The following is a 23,341-nucleotide window of genomic DNA, read 5'->3' on the forward strand; positions in this document are numbered from 1 at the left end:
TTATGTGATATTTCACACATTTTTCTAAATTTTGAATAAATTATGATGTGTAGAAGATTTAACTGTAAAAATATTGTTATTCATGTGGAATCAATTTTTATGGATTCCAATAAAACTTTAAAAATTATATTGAAAGACAAATCGGCATCAACAAAATCTGACACCACAAATTAGTTTATTCATATAATATATATAAATTGTATACATACACCAGAATTATAGACTTATTTTTTTGTTTTATTCACTACCACAAGATTGTCTTTATATTATCTAAATTTGTTATATGCCAAATTACAGTATTGACCCAGATTTCACATTTCACTGAACAAGGAAAATGATAGTGCAAGCAGACACATATTCCTGTTATAAAGGTGCATATTGAATAATTAAAACAATCTAACCATATAAATAATAATAAACCTGATGATCATTTGTAAAACATGGTAACACTAAAATTGCAATTACAATGAATAAAACAGTAACATATTAAAAATATATTTTTAGATTTAACATCATTTATTTCTGGTTGGTTGAAAGACACAGGCCTAAGTGTACTTGAAGAGATAAAAGAAGGAGGAAAACTGTTAATATTGAAGAGACTAGGCCTGGAAGAATTTTTTAATGGTCCTAAATGTGATCATCTGAGAAAACCATACAGTCCCAATATCCTGGGATGGAACAATGGTGTGTAATTATTACTATAGATATGTGATTATGTATACTAATAATAGTAGAAAGCTATACAATCCTTATGTCCTGAGAAAGAACAATAATATGTATTTAATACTGTACTTGAAAGATGTGTGATGAATCTTTTATTTGCCTAATGTCCAGTGGCAAATATTTCATGCAAAGGACACATAATATGGCCTTGAATTTCAACTTTATCATGAATATAGAGAGGGTCACAATCTGGTTCTTAAATGGATCTATTTCAAAATCTTATGCCAAGTAAAACAAATCTCTTCATAATAGTACATTATAGGCTATAAAGTCCACACATTTTGGGGATACTGTCAGAATTAGATGATTTTGTGTTTTTTTCTTACCTTAATGGTTTAGGAAAACTTTGGCTGCAACCTACCATCCAAAATGTTTTGTAACCAAAATGTCCAATTGGTTTATATTGAATCCTTAGACTTAAAAGTTTATGAAGATCGTGGATGGGGGCCAAAGTAAATTATGCTAAAAACTGTTATAAATTACGGAAATTTTAGACCAAGTCAGATGTTACAACACAAATAATGCATAATTAAGGGATCATAATTTAGCAATTTATAATTTGGGGTACCAAAAAAAATTTATATTTTATTATTAGTAATACTAATTTCTATGTCAAATTTGAAACATATTGGCCTGATTTAAAAAAACTATAAAATCTAAGGGCCAATCTTAGCCCTTTGTGAACCTACTCCTTGATGAAACAAATTAACAATAAATCCAATGGAGGATGGTTTTTTTGGGGAAAAAGACTTTCAAATCTTCTGAAATCCTATACTGCCAGCTGTTTCTAACATCAATGAAAAGTTTCAAGGAGTCATACCGTAATCCTGTCTTTGCTTTACAACTTTGTAACTTCCATGCCTCATTTCAACACTGATAACATGTACAAATTTGTTGTGTCTTTAAACGTCTTAAGTCTTTTAAAAATCTGGTACACAGTCAGTTGTATCTAATTTACGAGACTTATTATGGTATACCGTTGTCCGTCAATCCGTCTGTCCATCTGTCCAACCTGTCGTCAACATGTCGGACAATAACTCAAAAATTTTAACTAATTTGCATGAAACTTTGGTGAATTGTTTATATTTATTGACGTGAGCTTCCTTTGGATTTTTATAAATTTTGGATTTTACGTTTCCTAGTTATGGGGTTTTATTCATTAAAAAAGGGGGATTATCCAGTTTTCGGACAATAACTCAAACATGCTTTGAGCAGTTTTCATGAAACTTTGGTGAATTGTTTATATCTATTGACTTGAGCTCCCTATGGATTTTTATACATTTTGAATTTTACGTTTCCAATTTATGGGGTTTTATTCATTAAGAAAGGTGGATTTTCCAGTTTTAGGACAATAACTCAAAAGTTCTATGAGCAGTTTTCATGAAACTTTGGTGAATTGTTTATATTTATTGACAAGAGCTCCCTTTCGATTTTTATAAATTTTAGATTTTACGTTTCTGAGTTCTATTGTTTAGTTTTCTTTTTATCACACAAAATTGGGTTTTTCATGCATAATCCATACAAAATCTGACAATTTGGAACAAACTATAGCTTGAAAAAAAGCCAGGTGACCCGTTATTTTCATTATATTTAAAAAAAAAAAGCCTGATATGAGCTATAGTGTTGCTAATTAGTAAAAAATTCTATGGATTTTAATTTAGACCCCCACCTAACTAAAAGTTGGTAAAAAGGGATTACAGGATGATATTTTAGACAGCCAAAAGTTGCTGCAAGGCTTCTTATTTGTGCATTGTAATAGAAAGGTATGCTTCCTACACGAATCATCAGATTTAAAGTCCCCATTCCAACAGGATCTCAGGATGTATGTACCCAGCACCTCCAAAAGGAAGCCCCTCTTTAATACTATTGGTTTAACTGAATGGAAAAAGCTCATTTTTTCATCCCTTTGTGTTAATATGTAACATGTGAGGTAGTTTTCTTGTGAAGTTAAATTTATTTGTTTTGTTTTCAGAATGTCCAAAAGGTAGTCTAGGTATGCCTGCTTTACCTGACCAGATGTCTTGCCATTACACAAGCACATGTACCGGTATAGAATGTTGTGTAACCATTCCAGATCTTGACCTGACCTTACATCCATTCATCTTCATCGACCCTTGTGAATACACTATCAATTATGGCATCAACACAATCAACAAAACTATCAAACTTATTAATTATGAATGGGGTTAGTATAATAATTATCGTTAGTAAAACTTCTGTTTTGAAAGTTTAAATACAATGGTAACATCAATTGATAGCAGAAATTGTTTATGAATAAAAAGGAGGCATGGGGTATTCATTAATGAAACTGCACCAGGGCTTCCAAAAAATATTTGAGCCAGCCGGACATTTTTTTGTTGTTGTCTTTTCCCGATTATAATCCCTTAAGACTTAGAAATAAAAGGCAACCATAGTAATCAGTTGGGTATCATATAAATTATGATTGACACAAAAATGGTATTTGACTTGATTTTTGTCGAGCCTGCGACTTTTGTCGCAAAAGCGAGACATAGTGATCCTACATTCCGTCGTTGTCAACGGCATCCACAAATATTCACTCTGTGGTTAAAGTTTTTCAAATTTTAATAACTTTCTTAAACTATTCTGGATTTGTACCAAACTTGGACAGAAGCTTGTTTATGATCATAAAATAGTATCCAGAAGTAAATTTTGTAAAAAAAATATCCTGTTTTTCCTTATTTTACTTATAAATGGACTTAGTTTTTCTGCCAGGAAACATTACATTCACTCTGTGGTTAAAGTTTTTAAAATTTTCATAACTTTCTTAAACTATCCTGGATTTGTACCATACTTGGACTGAAGCTTGTTTATGATCATAAGATAGTATTCAAAAGTAAATTTTGTTAAAAAAAAAAATCCTGTTTATCTGTATTTTACTTATAAATGGACTTAGTTTTTCTGCTAGTTACCATTACATTCACTCTGTGGTAAAAGTTTTTCAAATTTTAATAACTTTCTTAAACTATCCTGGATTTGTACCATACTTGGACAGAAGCTTGTTTATGATCATAAGATAGTATTCAAAAGGAAATTTTGTAAAAAAAAATTTACTGTTTTTCCGTATATTACTTATAAATGGACTTAGTTTTTCTTCCAGTTAACATTACATACAGTCTTCAGTTAAAGTTTTTAAAACATTAATTAGATTCATAAACCATCCTTGATTCTTACCAAACTTGAACAGAAGCTTCTTACATTCAAAAGATAGTATCTAGAGGAAAATTTTCAATAATTATTTCCCCATTTTTGTTGAGCCTGCGACTAACAGCAAAAGTAGGCGAGACACTGGGTTCAGCGGAACCCTTACAAATTTTTAATACAAATCGATGTTCTGGCGTTAACTGTTAAATTGACAGTGCACCTTTCGAAGTGTGCAAAACCAGCGTACTTATATCTGCCTAAGGCTCTGTAATTGTGCAAAATTACGCTGTCAATAACTTTTGTTTTTAAAAAGTACTTTTCCTATTACTGGATGTTGACTTGACAATGTTAAAACACAGACCTGAGACGGATTGGTAAAATCTGTGTAGGTTTACAAAGTTAATCTCACACCTGGGCACATGCGCACGAGTATACGTTCAAACAACGTGGTTCTGACAATTTTTCACTTAAAACCTTTATTACTATCTTTTTAGATTTTCATCAAATGATATTAATATACGTTTTCTGGTAATCTGAATCTTGTTGACTAAATTAATTAGATGCAAACCGCTGAAATTTAAGACAATAACTATTAATAGACAGATCAATGTCCGGTACAAAATAGTTTACATGTCGCCTGAACAGGTAAAATCAGCTGTCAGAGGTACAAAATAGTTTACATGTCGCCTGAACAGGTAAAATCAGCTGTCAGAGAACTAATTAACCTCGATTGTAATTAGAGGGTATTATAGTAGGGTCTGTTTTGATAGTAATTATCAATCATGTCACTTATATGACCGGAAATGTGTGACTGTTTAAGGCCAAAGGTCAGGTCAAAAAGATCGCATAAACTTCAATTTTTCTTCTGAACTATATTTAAATGTCCGTTTTAGCCTTGGCACAACAAGTCATTTGTATAATCTATCGGACTTGTCCGGAAAATACGACCATTTTGGAAGCCCTGAACTGCACCTATATATTTAAATCAGTTTGGTATTGCCATCAACTTTTAAAAATCAACGTGAAAAGTTGTTGAAAATTAGTGAATAAAGGATTTCTTACAGGGACTATCAATACTTTTTGACATAGGAAACGAAAAAACCAATCATAAACAACCTTATTGTCCAAAAGAGAAAACATTGTGTATATTATTTAATTGTTTTTGTAGGAAAGACAGAAAAGATATCTCTTGCTAATGGCATTATCCAGTTGGAGTAAGTAATTTTACTATTTGTCCTTATCTTGATGAAAATATGTCAGGGTAAGCTAATTAAGTGGTGTCCTTCAGGAATAGCAAAGAGGAATTTTCAAAATGAAGCAAAATCTAGATAGACTTTCTTTATGTGGTTGAGAATGTTAATATAATGTATAGCTTTGAAGTAACAGACAAGCAAAATTAAATTCATTCATGGGACTGTTAACTTTAATACACTGCAATGAATTCTTAAAGATGCAAACCATTTCAAATCAGAAGTAGAAATAGTATTTAACCTCTGCCATAATTCAATTTTACATTTCAATAGTGAAATATACAATGTTAAGTCTAACTTAGAACTTTGAATGCCTAGAAGGTAATAAATGATATTTGATATTAGTGTTTTGTGAATTTACTTGTAATTGAGTGTGTGCAAGGTTAAGGTCAACAATTTGTATAAGATAAAGACAAGGGGAGACAGTATCATTATGTTAGTTTTGCTAGAAGTACCTCTAGTTGTCATTAAAGCAATACTGATTTAGAATTGCCAACTTAAAGTAAGTTTTTTTAAGAGTTTTATATAAATTTTTTGTAGACTTACAATAAAGAAACCAGCAGAGATGAAGAAATTCATTGTGGATATGACAGCAAAGGCTTGCTTCAAATCAACTTGTATTCCTAATGTAAAGATCTTTGATGGTACAGAAATACCTCAACCTGTCTGTGACATGAATGCCAACTTTAACTTGAAAAGTAAGTATATTGAATTGTCCCCTGTGTTGTGGGGGACATGGAAATACCGGGTGTCCGTCCTTCCGTCAGGTCTTGTTAGGGCTCTCATGTAAACAATTCTTGCCAGATTTTTGTGAAACTTATATCATAGGTTTATATCAGCAATGTCTTTGACGAGTTCGAAAATCAGTCCCGATCAATTATTTTAAAAAGAGTTATGCCCCTTGGAAACATTAATTTTATGGAAAATTGCATCGTTAGCGCTCTCATGTGTACAATTCTTGACAGAATTTTATGAAACTTATATCATAGGTTTATATTTGCAATGTCTAGGACGAGTTTGAAAATCAGGGCCGATCAATTATTTTAAAAGAGTTATGCCCCTTGGAAACATTAATCATATTGAAAATTGCATTGTTAGCGTTCTCATTTGTACAATTCTTTCTAGGTTTTAATGAAACTTATATCATGGGTTTAAATGATTAATGTCTTCGACAAGTTCGAAAATCAGTGCAGATCAATTATTTTTAAAAGAGTTATGCCCCTTTCAAACATTAATTTTATGGAAAATTGCATCGTTAGCGCTCTCATGTGTTCAATTCTTGCCAACTTTAATGAAACTTATATCATAGGTTTATATCAGCAATGTCTTGGTCGAGTTCAAAAATCAGTGCAGATCAATTTTTTTTAAAAGAGTTATACCCCTTGGAAAAATAAATTTTATGGAGAAATGCATTGTTATCGCTCTCATATGTACAATTGTTGACAGAATTATATGAAACTTTAATTATAGAATTATATTAGCAATGTCTTGGAGGAGTATGAAAATCAGTGCCGATCAATAATTTTTAAAAGAATTATGCCCCTTGGAAATATTTATAATTATATGGAAAATTGCCTTATGAGTGCTCTAATGTGTACAGTTCTTGCCAGATTTTTATAAAATTTGTATTATAGGTTTATATCATCAATGTACTTGAAGAGTTCAAAAAAATCAGTGCTGATCAATTATTTTTAAAAGAGTTATGCCTTTTCGAAAATATTGATTATATGGAAAATTGCAATGTTATCGCTCTCATGTGTTCAATTCTTCCCAGAATTTTATGAAACTTATATCATAGGTTTATATCAGCAATGTCTTTGACACTTTCGAAAATAAGTTCTAATCAAATATTTTTAGCAAACTATGCCCCTTGGAAATATAAATTATAATGGAAATCACATTGCATTTGCTCTGAAGCCTTCATTTCTCTTAAGATATTAATAAAAAGTTTTAAAGAACAAAAAAAAAAGTGCCTTTTTTTAGTTCTCGTTTTTATATTTACAATTGCTTAACACTTAAGTCACATTTCGAAGTGTTGCACTGAAAATCTGTAAGTTACTAAAAGGCAGAAAAAAACACAGTGTAACACGTTTTACTTGGAATGTGATTTAATTTTTTAATCAATAGTATTTATGGATTAAATAGACCTTATCACTATTTGGGGATCTGTGACACTTGAACTATTGACGTCATACAACAATCACTTTTCCTTTGTGGCGTCAGACATATTCTCTTGTGACTTAAAAATTTTACGAGAACTTCTGTGATGTCCAGCAATGGCGGACAAATAGTGATAAGGTGTATGTTGATGTGCCAAAAACAATTAGGGTGTTCTAGACAAAAATTAAAGGTAACAAGATCATCAAGATAAGGATAAAGTTAAATTCTTTAAGAAAATAAGTCTTTTACTATTATTATTATTCATGAAGTTTCATTTAAAGTCAAACATGCCTTAATGGTCACCTCATTTCAGCTGTCACCTGCCTCTAACAGTCACTTTCAGACCCTCCCAAATGTTGTCTCTATATAATTAAACTCTTCTCTTGCTTGCTCCTGTCTTACATGGTCTGCTGTCACCTAGTTTTCCCACAAAATCGTCATTTCAACTTTTAACCAAGGTCATTATAATGTATTAACTACCAATATAATCATAATGAAAAATATATGTGTTCAGTATCAGAGACATAATAAGAATCAGAACCCGTTTCCAGCCGAGATCATGTTATAGGAGCGGAATTTGATTTGTAAATTCCCCTTGTTCCACTCCTTTCAGTTTCCATTGAAAACTGTATCACATAACTCTAGCAATTGTAAATACTAAAACAATTTGCCATGATCCTGGCCTGATAAAAATAAGAAGATGTGGTATAATTGCCAAGAGACTAAATGACACAGAAAATACAGTAAAAGAATTAGAATTAATATTATGAAAAATGTAGACAGCTCTCTCACAAGCAAAAAACAAAAAATATAAGGGCATACACTACAGGCACGGAGACACATTCTACTGCATCCACACAGCACAAGCAACAAACCCTGCAGTAAATATAAAAATAAGAAGACGTGGTATAATTGCCAACGAGACAACTCTTCACAAGAGACCAAATGACAAAGAAAATACAGTCAAAATAGAATTAATATTATGAAATATGTAGCCAGCTCTCAAAACCAAAAAACCCTAACTGTAAAATATAAGGGCATACATTACAGGCACGGGGACACATTCTTCTGCATCCACACAGCACAAGCAACAAACCCTGCAGTAAATATTAAGATAAGAAGATGTGGTATAATTGCTAATGAGACAACTCTGATGCCTGATTCAGAATTTTTCTGAACCTCTTTTAAAGGGTCACTTTTGATACTTCCCATTTGTGACTGCAGAATACAGGTTTGACTATATACTGATTATGCTTCATTTATATTCAGATTTTTCTTTGACTGATTGGGCTGATAGAGTTGGAACAGACATTGGACAGCAGCTTGATTCACAGTTCAAACAACTATTGATAGAACAGCTGGGGTTGGATATATTACTGAAAAAACCTAGTTGTAACAGAAACAGCACATCTTACAGTCCAGCAACAAATGGATGGAAAAATGGTAAGATTAGTGGTCTGAGAGTAACACATATCTAAAAGTTTACCTATTGGTCCATATCCCTAATGCACCTCAAATTGAGGCATGCAAAAATAGTGCGCAAATTAAAAGTCTCTGTGCAGTGATATTGGACATCTTTCAATTTTTGACAAGTGACTGAGCTTTACCATTTGTGCTTATTTAAAAAGCAGAGGACCATAGAATAAAGTGGAAAAACATACCTGATTATTGTAAGATGTGGATTCTTATGTTTCAGATTGTCCAATCATGACACCATCCCCCCATCACAGTACCAGCTTCCTGTTACATACCTGATTATTGTAAGATGTGGATTCTTATGTTTCAGATTGTCCAATCATGACACCATCCCCTATCACAGTACCAGCTTCCTGTTACATACCTGATTATTGTAAGATGTGGATTCTTATGTTTCAGATTGTCCAATCATGACACCATCCCCTATCACAGTACCAGCTTCCTGTTACATACCTGATTATTGTAAGATGTGGATTCTTATGTTTCAGATTGTCCAATCATGACACCATCCCCCCATCACAGTACCAGCTTCCTGTTACATACCTGATTATTGTAAGATGTGGATTCTTATGTTTCAGATTGTCCAATCATGACACCATCCCCCCATCACAGTACCAGCTTCCTGTTACATACCTGATTATTGTAAGATGTGGATTCTTATGTTTCAGATTGTCCAATCATGACACCATCCCCCCATCACAGTACCAGCTTCCTGTTACATACCTGATTATTGTAAGATGTGGATTCTTATGTTTCAGATTGTCCAATCATGACACCATCCCCTATCACAGTACCAGCTTCCTGTTACATACCTGATTATTGTAAGATGTGGATTCTTATGTTTCAGATTGTCCCGTCACGACACCATCCCCTATCACAGTACCAGCTTCCTGTTACATACCTGATTATTGTAAGATGTGGATTCTTATGTTTCAGATTGTCCCGTCACGACACCATCCCCTATCACAGTACCAGCTTCCTGTTACATACCTGATTATTGTAAGATGTGGATTCTTATGTTTCAGATTGTCCAATCATGACACCATCCCCTATCACAGTACCAGCTTCCTGTTACATACCTGATTATTGTAAGATGTGGATTCTTATGTTTCAGATTGTCCCGTCACGACACCATCCCCTATCACAGTACCAGCTTCCTGTTACATACCTGATTATTGTAAGATGTGGATTCTTATGTTTCAGATTGTCCCGTCACGACACCATCCCCTATCACAGTACCAGCTTCCTGTTACATACCTGATTATTGTAAGATGTGGATTCTTATGTTTCAGATTGTCCCGTCACGACACCATCCCCTATCACAGTACCAGCTTCCTGTTACATACCTGATTATTGTAAGATGTGGATTCTTATGTTTCAGATTGTCCCGTCATGACACCATCCCCTATCACAGTACCAGCTTCCTGTTACATACCTGATTATTGTAAGATAAGGATTCTTATGTTTCAGATTGTCCCGTCACGACACCATCCCCTATCACAGTACCAGCTTCCTGTTACATACCTGATTATTGTAAGATGTGGATTCTTATGTTTCAGATTGTCCAATCATGACACCATCCCCTATCACAGTACCAGCTTCCTGTTACATACCTGATTATTGTAAGATGTGGATTCTTATGTTTCAGATTGTCCAATCATGACACCATCCCCTATCACAGTACCAGCTTCCTGTTACATACCTGATTATTGTAAGATGTGGATTCTTATGTTTCAGATTGTCCCATCACGACTCCATCCCCTATCACAGTACCAGCTTCCTGTTACATACCTGATTATTGTAAGATGTGGATTCTTATGTTTCAGATTGTCCAATCATGACACCATCCCCTATCACAGTACCAGCTTCCTGTTACATACCTGATTATTGTAAGATGTGGATTCTTATGTTTCAGATTGTCCAATCATGACACCATCCCCTATCACAGTACCAGCTTCCTGTTACATACCTGATTATTGTAAGATGTGGATTCTTATGTTTCAGATTGTCCAATCATGACACCATCCCCTATCACAGTACCAGCTTCCTGTTACATACCTGATTATTGTAAGATGTGGATTCTTATGTTTCAGATTGTCCAATCATGACACCATCCCCTATCACAGTACCAGCTTCCTGTTACATACCTGATTATTGTAAGATGTGGATTCTTATGTTTCAGATTGTCCAATCATGACACCATCCCCTATCACAGTACCAGCTTCCTGTTACATACCTGATTATTGTAAGATAAGGATTCTTATGTTTCAGATTGTCCCGTCACGACACCATCCCCTATCACAGTACCAGCTTCCTGTTACATACCTGATTATTGTAAGATGTGGATTCTTATGTTTCAGATTGTCCCGTCATGACACCATCCCCTATCACAGTACCAGCTTCCTGTTACATACCTGATTATTGTAAGATAAGGATTCTTATGTTTCAGATTGTCCCGTCACGACACCATCCCCTATCACAGTACCAGCTTCCTGTTACATACCTGATTATTGTAAGATGTGGATTCTTATGTTTCAGATTGTCCAATCATGACACCATCCCCTATCACAGTACCAGCTTCCTGTTACATACCTGATTATTGTAAGATAAGGATTCTTATGTTTCAGATTGTCCCGTCACGACACCATCCCCTATCACAGTACCAGCTTCCTGTTACATACCTGATTATTGTAAGATGTGGATTCTTATGTTTCAGATTGTCCAATCATGACACCATCCCCTATCACAGTACCAGCTTCCTGTTACATACCTGATTATTGTAAGATGTGGATTCTTATGTTTCAGATTGTCCAATCATGACACCATCCCCTATCACAGTACCAGCTTCCTGTTACATACCTGATTATTGTAAGATGTGGATTCTTATGTTTCAGATTGTCCCATCACGACTCCATCCCCTATCACAGTACCAGCTTCCTGTTACATACCTGATTATTGTAAGATGTGGATTCTTATGTTTCAGATTGTCCCGTCATGACACCATCCCCTATCACAGTACCAGCTTCCTGTTACATACCTGATTATTGTAAGATAAGGATTCTTATGTTTCAGATTGTCCCGTCACGACACCATCCCCTATCACAGTACCAGCTTCCTGTTACATACCTGATTATTGTAAGATGTGGATTCTTATGTTTCAGATTGTCCAATCATGACACCATCCCCTATCACAGTACCAGCTTCCTGTTACATACCTGATTATTGTAAGATAAGGATTCTTATGTTTCAGATTGTCCCGTCACGACACCATCCCCTATCACAGTACCAGCTTCCTGTTACATACCTGATTATTGTAAGATGTGGATTCTTATGTTTCAGATTGTCCAATCATGACACCATCCCCTATCACAGAACCAGCTTCCTGTTACATACCTGATTATTGTAAGATGTGGATTCTTATGTTTCAGATTGTCCAATCATGACACCATCCCCTATCACAGTACCAGCTTCCTGTTACATACCTGATTATTGTAAGATGTGGATTCTTATGTTTCAGATTGTCCCATCACGACTCCATCCCCTATCACAGTACCAGCTTCCTGTTACATACCTGATTATTGTAAGATGTGGATTCTTATGTTTCAGATTGTCCAATCATGACACCATCCCCTATCACAGTACCAGCTTCCTGTTACATACCTGATTATTGTAAGATGTGGATTCTTATGTTTCAGATTGTCCAATCATGACACCATCCCCTATCACAGTACCAGCTTCCTGTTACATACCTGATTATTGTAAGATGTGGATTCTTATGTTTCAGATTGTCCCGTCATGACACCATCCCCTATCACAGTACCAGCTTCCTGTTACATACCTGATTATTGTAAGATAAGGATTCTTATGTTTCAGATTGTCCCGTCACGACACCATCCCCTATCACAGTACCAGCTTCCTGTTACATACCTGATTATTGTAAGATGTGGATTCTTATGTTTCAGATTGTCCAATCATGACACCATCCCCTATCACAGTACCAGCTTCCTGTTACATACCTGATTATTGTAAGATAAGGATTCTTATGTTTCAGATTGTCCCATCATGACACCATCCCCCATCACAGTACCAGCTTCCTGTTACATACCTGATTATTGTAAGATGTGGATTCTTATGTTTCAGATTGTCCCGTCATGACACCATCCCCTATCACAGTACCAGCTTCCTGTTACATACCTGATTATTGTAAGATGTGGATTCTTATGTTTCAGATTGTCCAATCATGACACCATCCCCTATCACAGTACCAGCTTCCTGTTACATACCTGATTATTGTAAGATGTGGATTCTTATGTTTCAGATTGTCCAATCATGACACCATCCCCTATCACAGTACCAGCTTCCTGTTACATACCTGATTATTGTACAGGTGTAGATTGCTGTTTTGACTTTGATTACCTGGATCTGCACCTGAACTTTTACCTGTATATTGACACCTGTAAATATGTCATCAGAGCTGGAATAGAATCCCTGACATTTGAAATTTCCCTGTTTGATTACAACTGGGGTGAGAATTATATATCATTTTTACATGTATCTTTACTATATTTTGTTTAGGACACCAGGGTCATGTTCACATAAAAAATGTATAAAGTCCTAATTTTCAAGGTTTATTTTGTACTATTTATTATGTTTTTGTTGGCATACATTCTGGATTTAGGGGCTATTGAATAAAAACTGTGAGAATGCAAGTGCTGCTACATTTATATGTTCCATTGTTTAAACGTCTACACAAATACATTTTTGCAATAAAAAAAAACAGTCTCTCAAAAACAGGAGAAATAAGTTGCAAGTTTGATCTAAGTATTGTATGGAAAATTTTGTTTTGGCATTTTCTGGCAACATGTTTTTGTTTTTCTAACTTTTTAATTTAATAAACTTTTGTGGGGATTGGATTTCTTAAGAACTCACATGGCCTATAGTGCCAGTTGCATTATTTGAACCATTTAGAGATTTTTTTCATGTTGATGGCAAACATAAAAACAATGATGCCACAAATGCTACCTTAGCACTCTAAGAGGAATCACACTTTCATTCTTTTTTTCTGAATCTACAAAGATGATCTGTACCAGAAAAACATTGCTGCTCTTAATTGTGATATTATATTTTCCCTTTTGTCTCATCTTAAGTCACAAAGTCAGACCTCCCACACTGCATATGTATTATGGTTTAGAAAACCCTATTAAAAATTTCCTCATTTTATACTGATCCCCTGGTATACATTGCAGCATTTATACCAGATTAGTTCCACTGAATGAATGGAAAACGTTGGAAAGCCAATATAAACCAAATTAACCCATCTGTAACAAATGCCAGGTAGAAAAAGGTATACTTTTGTGGCATATGTGGCAGCAATGTTTCCATGTAGGCTCAATGAACCCTATTGGAAATCTCATTTTCAGACTGAAACCAGCTTTTTTGCTATAATTTTTTGTTGTTTTTTATGAAAACATTTCATTTTGTTCTATGCAGTTATGAAAATAAAACCATGGCTGTCCTTGGATGGAAAATCTCAAAAATTTCAACTGGCAAGTGGTAAAAGGTCTTACCTTTTATAAAAAATTTACCCTCGTTAATGACATTGCCAGTGATGATTTTTATCCATTTTCGAGTTTCAACAACAAACTTAAGCAACAACATAAGATTTAAAATTAGTGAACATGACCTAAATATGTTGCATAATTTTGCCAGATGAGCTACTTAGGCTACTGGGAGCCTCTAGTTTAGTTGACTTTTTTATTGGTGTTTGTTCAAAGAGAAAAATAAAAGCAATGTTATTATAGAAATAAAAAAAGAAATCAGAAGGAGAAATAATCAGAAAAAATAACTCACCAACACGACATGACAAAGGATAAGAAATCCAGGGTCAAAAATGAATAAAGCATATATATTATTACAGGAGAAGTGAAAGAAGAAAGATTAGTTGAAGTTATTAGGATCCGGTGAGTATTATCAAACACAGAAGTTATTAGGATCCGGTGAGTATTATCAAAAACAGAAGTTATTAGGATTTGGTGAGTATATATAATCAAACACAGAAGATATTAAGATTTAGAGAGTATTATCAAACACAGAAAATATTAGGATTTGGTGAGTACATATTATCAAACACAGAAGTTTTTAGGATTTGGTGAGTACACATATCAAACACATAAGTTATTATGATTGGATGAGTATTATCAAACACAGAAGTTATTAGGATTGGGTGATTATTATCAAACACAAAAGTTATTAGGACTTGGTGAGTACATATCATTAAACACAGAAGTTATTAGGATTGGGTGATTATTATCAAACACAGAAGTTATAAGGACTTGGTGAGTACATATTATTAAACACAGAAGTTTTTAGGATTTGGTTAGTATTATAATACCAAACATAAAGTTGTAAGGATTTGGCCAGTATTATAATTAGCAAACACAGAAGTTAGAAGAGTTTCGGTGAGTATTAGCAAACACAAGTATTTGAAATGATAACAACAAAAAAAGAGTTGGTAATCATATTTAAAAAGGAACAATATTTTAACTTTAAAAAGTGTTTCAGTTTTCAACGAAGTTTCATACAGTTTATGATGTAATAAGATGTCTTGGTTAATCACTTTGTGTGATATATATAATGTTGTTTTATATATGTAGAATTAATGAACCTGTAAATACTATTTATTGACTCTGAAAATAAAACATGACTTTTTGTTTTGTTTAGGTACAAGATTGACAGATTGGAGGAACAGAAAAAACTCATTGTAGATGTGGAGTTTAAAATTTGTTTAGAGGGCAGTGTATGTGGAACTTCATTTAAATTATTTGATAAACAACTTATCTCTCAACCTCTTTGTGATATGGAGATGAAAGGTCAGCTGTTAGGTAAGTAAAACCTTTAGACCTCATGAAACAAATAGTCTAAGTAATCCACAACTTTTCTTATATGAAAAAGGGTCAAATTTTGATATAAATGACTTGCTATTAGCCACAGATTCATAAATAAAAGAGGGGCGAAAGATACAAGTTAGGTGTATATTCTAAATACAAAGGTTATTTATCTTAAAACATTAGATAAACACTCGCATGTCCTTGTACATGTTTGAAGCCCAGATCTTTGACAGTAGTTGTCCTTACCCATATCATATTGTTTTCTCCTTTAAGGAATTTCTATGTTCACATCTTTTTCTAAACTTGTCAAGAATTAAAGTTTGACATTGTATTGACCCTTTTTGAAAACCCTTACCTTACCTATAGATTTTTTGTATTGTTGGATTGCTGTTTAGCCTCTTTTAATATGCAATAATTCAGCATAGTTTAAAAGTAAAATAATGAGACTCTTGGAATAAAATAAGAAATAGGTTTTATTTGGGAAACGATTACACTAAGGACAATCAAACTCTTTAGTCCCTCACTTGACATTTATATTTATTTGTATTCTAGGACTTATCTCTATCTTGCCCAACTTGGTGCAGTGAGGTGAACATTCTGTAGATCCCAAGCATGCCTATGAAAGGCCATTCATGTCAAAAACCTGATAAAGTAACGCGTTAACATTTCACACAATAAAATAACATTTAACACGATAAATACAGTTTTTAACGCATTAAGAAATCAATATATTTAATGCTTTAAACTTTGCATTAATTAAGTTTGAGATTTAACCCTTAAGTGAAAAAAGACATTTATCTCGATAAAATACCTGTCGCACTAGCCATATATGTCATAATAAATCACATTTAATGCGTTAAATTCAAAACTATTACGTTACACATTATTTTAACATGTTAGAACATCGTTTAACGCGTTAAAATTAGTTTATCATGCTAAAAAATTGTTTACTGCATTAAAACTTTGCTTAACACGATAAAACTCCTATTTATCATTTTTAAGTTTTAAAGCATTCAATCTTCATTTTATCCCGTTGACTCTACTTTTAACGCATTAAAATTAATTGTTGTTTTTAACTCGTGAAAGTTGCTTTTACAGCGTTAAATTTGCTTTTAATGATATAGTAATATTTAAAGATTTTCCACAACTTTTAACGCGTTAATTATTGTTTTAACGCAATAAATAATTAATGACAATAATATTTAAATGTGCTGAAAATCTGTAAACATTATCGCATTAATTGATGGAGATATGACACATGTGGCCATTTCATTTAGTAAGTTTCAAATAAATTTTAACACCTTAAAACGTAATTTAGGTGAAAGTAGAAAGATTTTTCAGTCATTTTTTGTGGTTTAGTGCTTAACACGTTAATAATCAATTAACTCTTTGAAATATTTTTTTAATGCGTTAAAACATTAACGTTACTTTATCAGGTTTTTGACATGAACGGTCTTTCATACATGCCCATGTCATGCAATGTTTAAGTACTGTAAATTCAGAAATTATATGCAACTGGGTTAGAATCGCAATAATAAGAACTCACATTCTGGTATCTGATACATATATCTGTATGCAGATATTCCTGAAATAGCAATAATTAATCTCACATTTTGTCCATTTTTTAAAATTCGCACTAATTAATGCACACAATAATTTCTGAATTTACAGTAATATACACTCCGATTTTTAAGTTACAAAATAATGTGTATTACCATACGTGACCAAGAAGACTATTTCATGAAAAATTACATAATTTGCAGAAATAGTGAATGGTGTATGAAGTTATATGATTCTGCCTACAATTATGGAAAAAGGGAGATCACTCAAATTGATGTAACGTAGAGAGGGCTTACATAAACTTGGTCTGTTGCCCAATACAATTCAATTTATTTGAATAAAATATTGTTTAAAGTGATAACTCAAATTAAAAATATTGCCTTAATATGTGTTATTGCTTATACCATGCAGTTCACAATTCAAAAAAACCAACATGGAAGCGATCTTAACTCCTTGTTGCTCACAAGTACTTTGACTTGAATTCAGAGTAATATGATGCCGATATTTACAATTGACATAGAGGTGGTAATTTGTGATTGATATCTTTGTTAAAACATTAGATGCTTTTGCAGACTTAAGGTTTTTTAAGAAACATTGAATACACACAGTGTTGCTACTTACAGATTTATCTTTGGATGCCTGGCTAACAGCAAATGGAGAGGAAATCGGTAACACCTTATCAACTGCAGTAGCAAATAAACTGCTGGATGATCTTGGGTTAACAAACTTCATGAGTTCAGAGCCATGTGACAGATACAGTGGAGTCTTTACAGAGAAAGGCTGGAATACAAAAGGTGATTTTAACACGTTCCTGTGTTATGCTCATAATTAACCTTGTAATGTATCCTTCTGAGATTACGTACTACAATTGCTTTTATAATAGGAGTACATAAACTATATGTGTGCACATTCTTTACAGAATCTAGGTGAATAACTATATTTGTGCACATTCTTTACAGAATCTAGGTCAAAAACTTTATTTGTGCACATTCTTTACAGAATCTAGGTGAAAAACTATATGTGTGCACATTCTTTACAGAATCTAGGTGAAAAACTATATGTGTGCACATTCTTTACAGAATCTAGGTGAAAAACTATATGTGTGCACATTCTTTACAGAATCTAGGTGAATAACTATATGTGTGCACATTCTTTACAGAATCTAGGTGAATAACTATATTTGTGCACATTCTTTACAGAATCTAGGTGAAAAACTTTATTTGTGCACATTCTTTACAGAATCTAGGTGAAAAACTATATGTGTGCACATTCTTTACAGAATCTAGGTGAAAAACTTTATTTGTGCACATTCTTTACAGAATCTAGGTGAAAACTACATGCATAATATAGAATAAAATATATATTGTTCCCAAGGGCCAATTTAGAAAAAAAACAACTTTGTAGGTATGATGTTTTGAAGGGTGTTTCTTTTGGTTGTGATCACATTTTAAAATGGCTGCCAGGTGCATACTTTGATTTTGATAGATTTAAAATCTCTGTAATAACAAGGTGAATTGTTCTGAAGCTTTATTTTCAATTAATGTTGATTAGGGGACAAGCATAGTAGCATTTGTGTCACATATTACCCGTATGAAACCAGATGGAAAATCACATTTTTAAAGCAATTGCTTTAATGCCATCGCGTATGGCCATCTTTGTGACGCAAATCAGAGACTCCGCCCAGATCAAGCCATAGTATTTTGTTAAACAGGCTCCTGGTCTGTCATTCTTAAACAACTATGTATGTTTTCTAATGCAATACATAGCTTGAAACTTTTGAAAAACGTTAGTGGATTTAAGAGGTTTCAGCATATGTTCTTGTAGATGTATTTTTGTATTTAGGGGGACAACCGTTTGACTAACAAAAAACATAGAAGTCCGAGTGAAAAAAAGTGCATTTTTATACCTGCGATTCCGTTCTCTTTTCGTACGATGTGTCAACAAAATATGGAATCATTTCAGTTGTTGATTTAGTATTGAAAATTTTACTGAATTATCTCTTATTAAATACGGTTTTATATGTTTAATTGGTGTTTCTCTAAGAAAGAGGCCAGGTGCTCTTGTTCATTCATAAAATTATCGTTCATTCATAAATTTATCGTAAAATCAAAATCACTACACAGGTTATACGTAGTGTCAAATGATTACCTGTAATCTAAAAATAGACAAACTTAACTGACCTATTTTGTTGATTTGTTTGCGCAAATAATTTAGCGGAACGAAACCCTTATTAAAAACACATAAAAATAAGTTCGTTTTCCTTTTTTGTCATAACTCCGTAAGATTTATCGATCACCTCACTAATGAAATGGACCCGTCAAAACGTGGTAGATGCCAAGTCCAGATGAAGAGATATTTACAATTTGGAATTTTCTAGTTTCATAGATTCATAGATTGAAAAAAAGTACGCCCTGTTGGATATCATAATCAAAACTGGGTATGCATGACATATGATGAAACCATTATCCTCGTCTTTCCAGTAGACGAGTCTACTTCGTGTGTTGACACTCGACGGTCATGGGTGTTTGCAATTTTATTTCACATGTTTTCGAAATATTGAAGATAATTTTTCGCAATGTTTCCTTAAAATTGATAAATATCAAAGCAACGAAGAGCTGTTTGTTTTTGTTCGTATAATGACGATTTAATGTCATGTTTGTCTGTGATGACCCCCCTTTTCAGGATTCTTGAGAATTATAGTTATCTCGTACCGCATGAGGATGACACATATCAACTGAGCAATAATGTTTGGGACTTAGTTGTAAGAAATGAAGACAAAGTAACATTATGAAAATATTTTTAGTAAGCTGAAATATATATTTATTTTTTACATGTTTATGTCTTGTATTAAAGATATTTTATTTCTTTCCCGTTTTTCAACATTTGTGTCTGGAAAGTTGAAATGTTTTAATTGAATGGTTAAATTTGAATTAATTATGATAATTGTTAAAATTAAATCAATAAAGGAAATTATTGCCCAGTTACAAACACTACCAGGGGATAATTTCTTTTTGAGTTATATGTTTCAGCACATGTAAATTTGACCCCAACTTTAGCCTGGTAAACGTGTTGTCTCCTTGTGAAATATAAAACAAATGACTTTCTGCTAAAGTCTTTTATTGATATAAAGTTAAAACCTTCTTACTTCTCACTAGACAACACTCCTGTCAGGTTTAATTCTTATATATATGTGGATGAAAAATAAAAGTCCCCAAAACATTAACATGGCAGCAATTGCTTTTACAGCCTTTAAGGCTTTGATTATCTAAAACTACTAGCCCAATTTTATAGAAATTTTGTAGAAATGATGTATGGAAAGTCTTCTACTAGTCCAGTTTTTTTCGAGCCTGCGACTTTTGTCGCAGAAAGCTCGACATAGGGATAGCGATCCGGCGGCTACGGCGGCGGCGGCGGCGTTAGCTAACTTCTTAAAAGCTTTATATTTTAGAAGATGGAAGACCTGGATGCTTCATACTTTGTATATGGATGCCTCATGTTACGAAGTTTCCGTCAGTCACATGTCCAATGTCCTTGACCTCATTTTCATGGTTCAGTGACTACTTGAAAAAAAAGTTCAGATTTTTTGTAATGTTAAATTCTCTCTTATTATAAGTAATAGGATAACTATATTTGGTATGTGCGTACCTTGCAAGGTCCTCATGCCCGTCAGACAGTTTTCACTTGACCTCGACCTCATTTCATGGATCAGTGAACAAGGTTAAGTTTTCGTGGTCAAGTCCATATCTCAGATACTATAAGCAATAGGTCTAGTATATTCGGTGTATGGAAGGACTGTAAGGTGTACATGTCCAACTGGCAGGTGTCATCTGACCTTGACCTCATTTTCATGGTTCAGTGGTTATAGTTAAGTTTTTGTGTTTTGGTCTGTTTTTCTTATACTGTATGTAATAGGTCTACTATATTTGGTGTATGGAATGATTGTAAGGTGTACATGTCTAGCTGGCAGGTGTCATCTGACCTTGACCTCATTTTCATGGTTCAGTGGTCAAAGTTAAGTTTTTGAGTTTTGGTCTTTCTTTCTAATACTGCATGCAATAGGTCAGCTATATTTGGTGTATGGAATGATTGTAAGGTGTACATGTCTAGCTGGCAGGTGTCATCTTACCTTGACCTCATTTTCATGGTTCAGTGGTCAAAGTTAAGTTTTTGAGTTTTGGTCTTTTTTTCTAATACTATATGCAATAGTTCAACTATATTTGGTGTATGGAAATATTTTATGATCTATATGTCAGTCACGCAGGTTTTATTTGACCTTGACCTCATTTTCAAGGTTCATTGCTCAGTGTTAAGTTTTTATGTTTTCGTCTGTTTTTCTTAAACTATAAGCAATAGGTCAACTATATTTGTTGTATGGAAGAATTGTTAGCTGTACATGCCTGCCTAGCATGGTTCATCTGACCTTGACCTCATTTTCATGGTTCATTGGTCAATGTTTAGTTTACTTGGTTAATGTTAAGTTTATGTGACAGTTGTAATAAAGCTTTATATTTAGGACTATCAACATAATATCAATGATTAGTAAAGAAGGCGAGACATTTCAGCGTGTGCACTCTTGTATAATTTGTAATTCTTTCAACTTTTTAGTTTTGCCTTATAACTTTTTGCAAAAATGTCTTCTACAAACAATACTCATTTGGCTTTGATGGGATGAAAAATATTGCTGATAGAACCCAGCTCTGTTTTCTATTTTTAAATAGTCCATTTCAGTAACGTCCGTCTGATGATGTCCTAATCATCAATTTTATTCCAGAAAGATTTGTGTTTTCAGATTGTCCAGTAGAGTTAGACCTTCCTCCAATAGACTCCTCAGTCAGCTGTTATATACCTGATTACTGTACTGGAATCAACTGTTGTATAGAAATAGACCAAATTGGCAAAACGTTTAATGCCTATGCATTGTTAGATGGTTGTAACTGGAGGCTAACTGTTGGTATTGAAAGGAGAAAAATAGAAATATCCCTCAGAGACTATACATGGGGTAGGTCAACTCATACACTACTATAAGTTGTGCTAACAATGGATTCACAAATATTTGTAATAGGACTTTTATTGCATATGTCAATAGATATATTTCAAAGGTAGTACATGTGTATGTCAGTTGTGAAAGTACTGCCTCCTGATGACACCTGGTTCATTAATTAGACAAAGGTACTCAGATCCTAAAAACCTCTTTGTTGATAAAGATGGAATCAATCTAAGACTTAGACATAGTTTTTTCAAAGTAAAAATACCTATCTTATTGTGGAAAATAAAACTTTTGCTTAATAATTTCTGTGCAAATGTAAATTAGTGGTTATGATTTTAACAATTAAAACCATGCTAAAAGCCCATGTAAAAAAATTCTTTGATTTATCCTTGTTACAAATACACTGCATACAAAATAAATATCTGTTACTTGTTTTCTCTTTTTCTCTAGGTGAAACAAAAATTTTGACATTGATGGAAGTAGTTCAGATAGAGTAAGTATATACTTTCTTTCTGTACATAAACAAGTGCATTTTTTCCCATGAACAATTTTAATCAACCTTTACTTTCTTAATACTGTATGTAAACTTATCAACTTTTTATAAAAAGTAGTTTCTTATTATACCTTAAAACCTGTTTGCATAAAAAAATTGAATATTTGGTCACATGATCAGTTGAGATATGTCACATAACACGTGAAAAAGTATCTGAAAATTATTAAATTTTGATATAGAAGTCATTATTTAAAGAAGTTTCATGGAAACTGGGTAAAAAAGTAAGAAAGTACAATGTTGTGTATACCCTCTAAACAACTAAGATCATTTATTTGAAATAAATTGCATAAATTAATAGCGTGTCCAGTCAAACATTGCTTTTGGTAAATAAAATTATATTCAAGCTTTCAGGGGAAAATAATGCATTCATGCAATTAAATATTAGTCGTTAAGTCTATCTGACTATTTAATTATAGAATAACTAATCGAAGAATTCAAATAGAGAAAAATATTCAACGAGTGACCGAACAACACATTAATTCACGAATGCGCGTAGCGCATGAGTTAATTATCAGTGTTGTTCGGTCACGAGTTGAATATTTTTCGATATTTGAATTCTTTGATTAGTTATTCTTTTTATTAC

At 33.2% G+C, this 23,341-nt stretch overlaps 1 protein-coding gene across 1 annotated transcript in view; it reads left to right on the forward strand.

Annotated features, from left to right (window-relative positions):
* LOC127727822 (uncharacterized) overlaps nt 1–23,341 on the forward strand; it is an 89,497-nt gene that overhangs the window by 35,614 nt on the left and 30,542 nt on the right. Inside the window, exons 31-60 of the mRNA XM_052234937.1 lie at nt 505–684; nt 2,696–2,908; nt 5,054–5,099; nt 5,676–5,833; nt 8,565–8,738; nt 9,082–9,144; nt 9,530–9,592; nt 9,797–9,859; nt 9,975–10,037; nt 10,153–10,215; nt 10,420–10,482; nt 10,598–10,660; nt 10,776–10,838; nt 10,954–11,016; nt 11,132–11,194; nt 11,310–11,372; nt 11,488–11,550; nt 11,666–11,728; nt 11,933–11,995; nt 12,111–12,173; nt 12,289–12,351; nt 12,467–12,529; nt 12,645–12,707; nt 12,823–12,885; nt 13,090–13,296; nt 14,689–14,731; nt 15,492–15,652; nt 17,842–18,012; nt 22,008–22,217; nt 22,656–22,698. Of these exons, the coding sequence (XP_052090897.1) occupies nt 505–684; nt 2,696–2,908; nt 5,054–5,099; nt 5,676–5,833; nt 8,565–8,738; nt 9,082–9,144; nt 9,530–9,592; nt 9,797–9,859; nt 9,975–10,037; nt 10,153–10,215; nt 10,420–10,482; nt 10,598–10,660; nt 10,776–10,838; nt 10,954–11,016; nt 11,132–11,194; nt 11,310–11,372; nt 11,488–11,550; nt 11,666–11,728; nt 11,933–11,995; nt 12,111–12,173; nt 12,289–12,351; nt 12,467–12,529; nt 12,645–12,707; nt 12,823–12,885; nt 13,090–13,296; nt 14,689–14,731; nt 15,492–15,652; nt 17,842–18,012; nt 22,008–22,217; nt 22,656–22,698 (2,803 nt within the window). The remainder of the gene's footprint in view (nt 1–504; nt 685–2,695; nt 2,909–5,053; nt 5,100–5,675; nt 5,834–8,564; nt 8,739–9,081; nt 9,145–9,529; nt 9,593–9,796; nt 9,860–9,974; nt 10,038–10,152; nt 10,216–10,419; nt 10,483–10,597; nt 10,661–10,775; nt 10,839–10,953; nt 11,017–11,131; nt 11,195–11,309; nt 11,373–11,487; nt 11,551–11,665; nt 11,729–11,932; nt 11,996–12,110; nt 12,174–12,288; nt 12,352–12,466; nt 12,530–12,644; nt 12,708–12,822; nt 12,886–13,089; nt 13,297–14,688; nt 14,732–15,491; nt 15,653–17,841; nt 18,013–22,007; nt 22,218–22,655; nt 22,699–23,341) is intronic.

Source organism: Mytilus californianus, unplaced genomic scaffold (genome assembly GCF_021869535.1).
Source record: "Mytilus californianus isolate M0D057914Y unplaced genomic scaffold, xbMytCali1.0.p SCAF_2, whole genome shotgun sequence".
Taxonomy (NCBI): domain Eukaryota; kingdom Metazoa; phylum Mollusca; class Bivalvia; order Mytilida; family Mytilidae; genus Mytilus; species Mytilus californianus.